This window comes from Psammomys obesus, unplaced genomic scaffold (assembly GCF_907164565.1).
Source record: "Psammomys obesus unplaced genomic scaffold, mPsaObe1.curated_primary_1811, whole genome shotgun sequence".
NCBI classification, from domain to species: Eukaryota; Metazoa; Chordata; class Mammalia; order Rodentia; family Muridae; genus Psammomys; species Psammomys obesus.
The window spans coordinates 11,401,972-11,407,423 of NW_026596085.1; the positions used below are offsets into that span (position 1 = coordinate 11,401,972).

Below are 5,452 nucleotides of genomic sequence, written 5' to 3' on the forward strand. Positions count from 1 at the left end.
ACACAGCTTATGGCTATCCCTCCCACATGTCAGACCAGGGCTCAATTGCTATGGACCAAACATCAGCACACCACCTTGCTTTAAGCCCACCTTTTCCCATACTGTCTGTTGTACCTCATCTACACCCCTCCCCACCTCCCTGGTAAATTTCTCACTCTATGAAATTTAGGCTTGGTGGGAGGCAGCATATCCTTCCCACCCATGGGAAACAGAGGGCACCTCTACCAGCCTTCTCTATTTCTGGTAGAAAAAAGGTGAAGAGGGACACTAGAAAATAGCCTCTGGCTAGCCACAGAGCATTGGGCTGGCCTCCTAAAAGCTTATCTCTAACCCTCCCCCTCCCACACCACCCAGTTGACAGAGCTTCCATAGAAGGCTACTCAGTTCCCCCAATCCCTTTTCCGGTCCCACCCTGGGTCCCAGTCCAATAAACAGAAGATCTCCATTATATACCAAAACATTTAATTGAAATACCTGTATAAAAAATATTATCTCCAGACATCTCACACTTTTGAACTTAAACAACGCCCACCCCTGATGCCTACTCACACCAGGGTCACAGAAACACAGCTGCTAAAATAAATTAAGGGCTTGAGACTCTGTCCCCCACCCCAGCTTTCAGAGCCAGCAAGCAGACTGTACAAGGTCAATAATTTAAAACCCAACCCCCCAGCGCAGAGTGCCCAGGGTGGCAGGGTCCCCCATTCCCCTTAAATTAGCCACTGTACAAGTTCTTCCTCCCACAGACACGTGGGTTGGGGACCTACTCCAGGTGCAGGACTTAGGATGGGGTCTGGACTAAACAGTCACCCTTGACTTTCCTGTACACCCCAGGAGCCTGGAGGAGGTGGCTGCTTGGAGGAAGTAACCTCAGCAAATAAATTAAACAATAAATAGCCCCAGCAGGGCAGGGGCGCCCTCCAGGGTGGTCACACCATAAATAAGAGACCCTGGCACTGTGTTTAGTTGTGTGCCGGGGAGGCAGACAGGCCAGCAGTGGCCCAGCTGTTGCATTGCTTGTGCAGACATGCCCAGACGAACACCATGAGACTGGAGGGTGGGAGGTGGGCACCACAGGGTGCTCCATGTCAGACACAGTTGGTCAGGAAAGCTGCCTCCAAGATGGAGCAGCAGGGTAGGGGTCTCTGGTTCAAGTATCCACCCAGGGCAGACGGGACCTTGCATAGCCCGCAGCCATCTTTGGACAGAAGAGCTCAAGAAAACCCAGGCCCTGTGGAGCAGCGTTCAAAAAGGCACTCAAAGCAAAGGAAACAGGCCCGGTGCCAGGAGCAAAGGTCACCAGGGGTCAGAGGTCACTGCTTTTGCAGGCGACATCCCAGGCAGAAAATGTTCATTCTGGGAGAGGGCTGGCTAGGCTGAGCCCAGGCCCCCAGTGTGGAGTCCAGGCTCCTCCTCCTCATAAGCTCTCACTGCTGGAAGTGGTGCTGGCTCCGTCGTCAGTGTCCAGGGCACAGAGCCGAAGGTCACAGTTCTCTGGAACGCTCCCCTCTGTCCCCAGCATCCATGGGTGGGCAGCAATTTGGTCCAGCGTCGGCCTCTCTGAGGGCCGCAGGGAGAGACACCACTCAATAAGCTGCTGGCACTCTGCAGAGAGACAACAGGGGTCAGAGTCCTGCTGCACTACGTGGCTCTCCTCCCAGCCCCCGGTTGTGTACAACACACACCTGGAGAGACCCTCCTCCGGAAGAACAGCCTGCCGCGCAAGATCTCCTCATCCTGCTCAAAGGGAATGTCCCCACACACCATGTCATACAGCAGCACACCCAGGGACCACACAGTGGCAGAGCGCCCGTGATAGCGGTGATAGCGGATCCACTCTGGGGGGCTGTACACTCGGGTCCCTGAGGGAGAAATCGGGATTAGGCACACACGCCAGGATATACAAGGGAAGCTTAGAACCACGTTCACGAGGCAATGGGCCCTCATTAGCCCCCAGCCTGCCTCCACCGGGGCCTCAGAATCTTGCTTGTCATCACCCTGGAAAAACCCCAACACAGCAGCGGGCGGGGCGCAGGAAAGGAGGGACGTGGCGGCCAGGGGAGGGCCAGGAGAGAAGGGGAGGTGAGGGCCCACCCCTAACAGGCCCCACTGCAGAAGCGCGTCACATGAACACTGGCTCAGGTTTCACAACAAACAGATACAACGTAAGCTGCAGAGAACCAGGCCGGGTATTCCGGCTCCTCCCGCCCCGGCTTGCCTGCTCAACTCTGCGTGGCCAGGGAAGGGGAGGAGAGGAGTTCGGGAAGAGGAGGGGCGGGAGAGATGGGAGGAGGGAGGAGAGGAGTGGGGGAGCCCCGGCTTCCCCGCGCTCCGCAATGCGGGGATTTCTACTGCGGCGCCCCCGCGCTCTGCACGCACGCTGGCACGCAAGGGAGGCCCGTGAGCGCCCTCCCCGGCACAGGGAGGGGCCACGGCGGCCCAGGCGGCTGGCTGCGCCCTGCGTCATGCGCGCACCGCGGGTCTCCCCGACTGCCGCCCACCGTCCCCAGACCCTTCGCCCTAACACCGCAGAGGGCCACCCTGGTGTCCCCACCCGCCCTCCCCCAACCCCCGCAAGCCCGGCGCGGCGCGTGGCCTCCCAACAGTCGCCGGAATGTCGCACCACCTTCTTACCATCAAAGTCAGTGTAGACCGTGTCCTTGAGCAACGCGCCCGAGCCGAAGTCGATGAGCTTCAGCTCCCCCGAGCGCAAGTCCACCAGCAGATTCTCGTCCTTGATGTCGCGGTGCACGACCCCGCAATTGTGGCAGTGCCGCACGGCGGCGAGCACCTGCGCGAAGAAGCGGCGCGCCAGCGGCTCGTCCAGGGCGCCGCGTTCCGTGATGAAGTCGAAGAGGTCCTGTGCCGGCTCGGGCCGCTCCAACACCAGCAGGAAGCCGTCGGGCCGCTCGAACCAGTCCAGCAGGCGGATGACGCCGCGCGCGCCGCCCGCCGCGCCCACCTTGCGCAGCAGCACCACCTCCAGGGGCACGGCCACGCCGCCCTGGGGGACGAGGCGGTCAGCGGACAAAGCCGAGGCGGCCCGCGCCCGCCCGCCCGCCCCGAGCCCGCACACTCACCAGACTGCCCCACTCGGTCACCCGCTCCTTCACCACGTGCTTCACGGCCACCTGCGGGGAGGAGGGGGGCGACACGCGAGCGGTCAGCCGGGCGGCCGAGCGTGGCGGTCGACCACGCGGGTGTGCCCGGAGCCCAGACTCACCGGGAGTCCGTCGGCGATACGGCTGCCCGCATAGACCGTGCCGAAGCCGCCGCTGCCCAGCACGGCGCCCACCTGGTACACCTTCTCAAAGCTCTCCTTGTCCGCCTTGGCTGTGGGGGACACGCAATCGGTGTCGGTGGTGGCCCAGACCCCCTCTGGCCGTCGCCCAGGCTCCCTCCTCCGGCCCGCGCACGTACCTGGCTGCAGGATCTTCACCGGGAGGTGGTCCACGCCGCCAGGCCCGCAGAGGTGCGCCAGGGAGCCGAACTTGGACAGCAGCATCGCGGGTGGCCTCGCGTGCGGTGCCGCCTCTGACCCGTCCGGCACGGACGCGGGAGGGCGGTCTTCCTGACCGCAGACAGCGCGGCGGATCCCGCGGCCCCGAGGCCGAGCGCTCAGCCGGGCGGCCGCGCGGCGCAGTTGCCCGGTGGCCGCGCGAAAGCGCGTAGACGGCAGCTGGCCGAGCGGCTCACACGCCCCGGCCGCCTCGCCCCGGGGTTTTGGACCGCGGAGACGCGTATCCCTCCGCGGAGGCGGGGCCGCTCGAGGCTCCGCCCCCTTCCGCCCGAGTCTCGCTTCGCACGGTGGCTGTTGTGAGTGTCTCTAGGCGATGCTGGCAAAGCCGGACGCTCCCTGTCGGTTCGCCAAGGGCCCGTGGCGCGCGGGGACGGCGACCCGTCCGAACTAGCTTGCCGTAGTAAGTCGCGGATGTGCACGGCGTACCGCGGCTTCCCACAGCGCGCTCACCGGCCCTGCGCACGCGCAGCTCGCGCGCGGGCGGTGGCCCCTATGCCTCCGGCAGCGCGGGCGGGACCGCATCAGCCAATAAAAACCGAGGTTTTGAAAGGACACGGGGACTCAGCCAATGGCGGCGCGGGGCGGGGCCTTCCGAGCCTCGCCCCCGAGGCCGCACCGAGGAAGGTCACTCTCCGGCTCTGCGAGTTACGCGTGTTGTTCCCTCGTTCTCCGTGGGCGTTCGTGGCGCGTGGAGTCGGCTCCCTCCGACAGGCGGAAGTCAGGGAGGGCACTCGTGCGGCTCTGAGGCCTTCGATGACACCCGCGAGTGTGCGTCACCGGCTGCTCGCCCGCCACGGTGCGCACGTGGCTGGTTGAGGGAGAAAGCTCTGCCCTCAGACCTTTCTGCCCAGCCCCAGCTCCCTGGAGCACACCTTGTGTGTTTACCCATCAGCTGGGCTCAGTCAGATCTCATGTTCCTAGCTGGGTACCAAGGAGAGACTGCCTAACCCCTACATCCTCTGCCCATCCCTCTCATTTACAACCCCTTGACAAACTGCCTACAGCCTACCAGTGGCTATCATGTCTGTAGTCTGGTCCTGAGCAGCCCAGATAGTCCAGGCCTACGGCAGTTTCCCTATGACCTTTCTATACCTTAAAACACCGGCAGTTGTGGCCCACACCCTTAATCCCAGCACTCGGGAGGCAGAGGCAGGGGGATCTCTGAATTCAAGACCAACATGGTCTACAGAGTAAGTACCAGGACAGCCAAGGCTACACAGAGAAACCCTGTCTCAAAAAACAACAACAACAAAAAGACATGGCGAACTTGAACTCCATTATGCTAGGTGGTGGTAGGTAGCACATGCCTTTAATCCTATCAGCTCTGAGTTCAAAGGCCTGATCTACAGTGAGTTCCAGGACAGCCAGAGCTACACAGAGAAACTCGCTCTCAAAAAACAAAACAAAACAAAAAAACCTAATCAAAAAATTGAACTCTACTGTTGCAGCCCAGGACTTGGAGGTATGTGTTGTCATCTGGCAGCCTTAGCTGGGAGAGAATGGGTTGAGAGGAGCAGGGAACTGAACATGTCCAGTTGCTCTCAGGACTCTAGCTGGAAGTCTAAACCATTCAACATTCCTGGACTGCTACCACCTGGGGGATCTGGAGCCTGGCCTCTCATTCCTTCCCTTGTCATTGTTCCTCAACTCGTGCCGCCTTCCCTCTCTGGAACCCTTCTGAAGCTCCTGCTGCCTTGACCCAATCCAGGACCCACCTGGTTTCCTTTCCCCTTTCTGTCTATGTTGCAAACTGGGCTTGCTCACGCCGTGCCCACTAGCTAGGTCTCAGGTTCTCGGAGCTCTTTCTGGCGTTTCTCCTGAAACGCTTTCCAGTCGCTAATTCCAGTCGCTAACCATGTCTGCCCAGAACAGAGCTCCCTGCTGCACCTACCAACAGGATTCACAGGGCACCTGCTCGGGTGTGTGTCTGTG

At 61.3% G+C, this 5,452-nt stretch overlaps 1 protein-coding gene across 1 annotated transcript; it reads right to left on the minus strand.

Annotated features, from left to right (window-relative positions):
• Nucleotides 1–443: 443 nt before the first annotated feature.
• Pim3 (Pim-3 proto-oncogene, serine/threonine kinase) lies at nt 444–3,951 on the minus strand. Its single transcript, XM_055627228.1, has 6 exons — nt 3,421–3,951; nt 3,224–3,333; nt 3,081–3,131; nt 2,635–3,004; nt 1,686–1,862; nt 444–1,605 (listed from the first exon to the last, which is right to left on the minus strand). The coding sequence occupies exons 1-6, from the start codon at nt 3,503–3,505 to the stop codon at nt 1,418–1,420; spliced, it is 981 nt and encodes a 326-aa protein (XP_055483203.1). The 5' UTR covers nt 3,506–3,951; the 3' UTR covers nt 444–1,417.
• Between the last annotated feature and the right edge of the window lie 1,501 nt (nt 3,952–5,452).

Excerpts from the sequence above, each read along its gene's own strand:
- Pim3 (XM_055627228.1), bottom strand. The coding sequence starts at position 3,505 with ATGCTGCTGTCCAAGTTCGGCTCCCTGGCGCACCTCTGCGGGCCTGGC. Across the intron at positions 3,005-3,080 it reads TGACCGAGTGGGGCAGTCTG|GGCGGCGTGGCCGTGCCCCT; the intron begins GTGAGTGTGCGG and ends CTCGTCCCCCAG. Across the intron at positions 1,606-1,685 it reads CCGGAGGAGGGTCTCTCCAG|AGTGCCAGCAGCTTATTGAG; the intron begins GTGTGTGTTGTA and ends GTCTCTCTGCAG.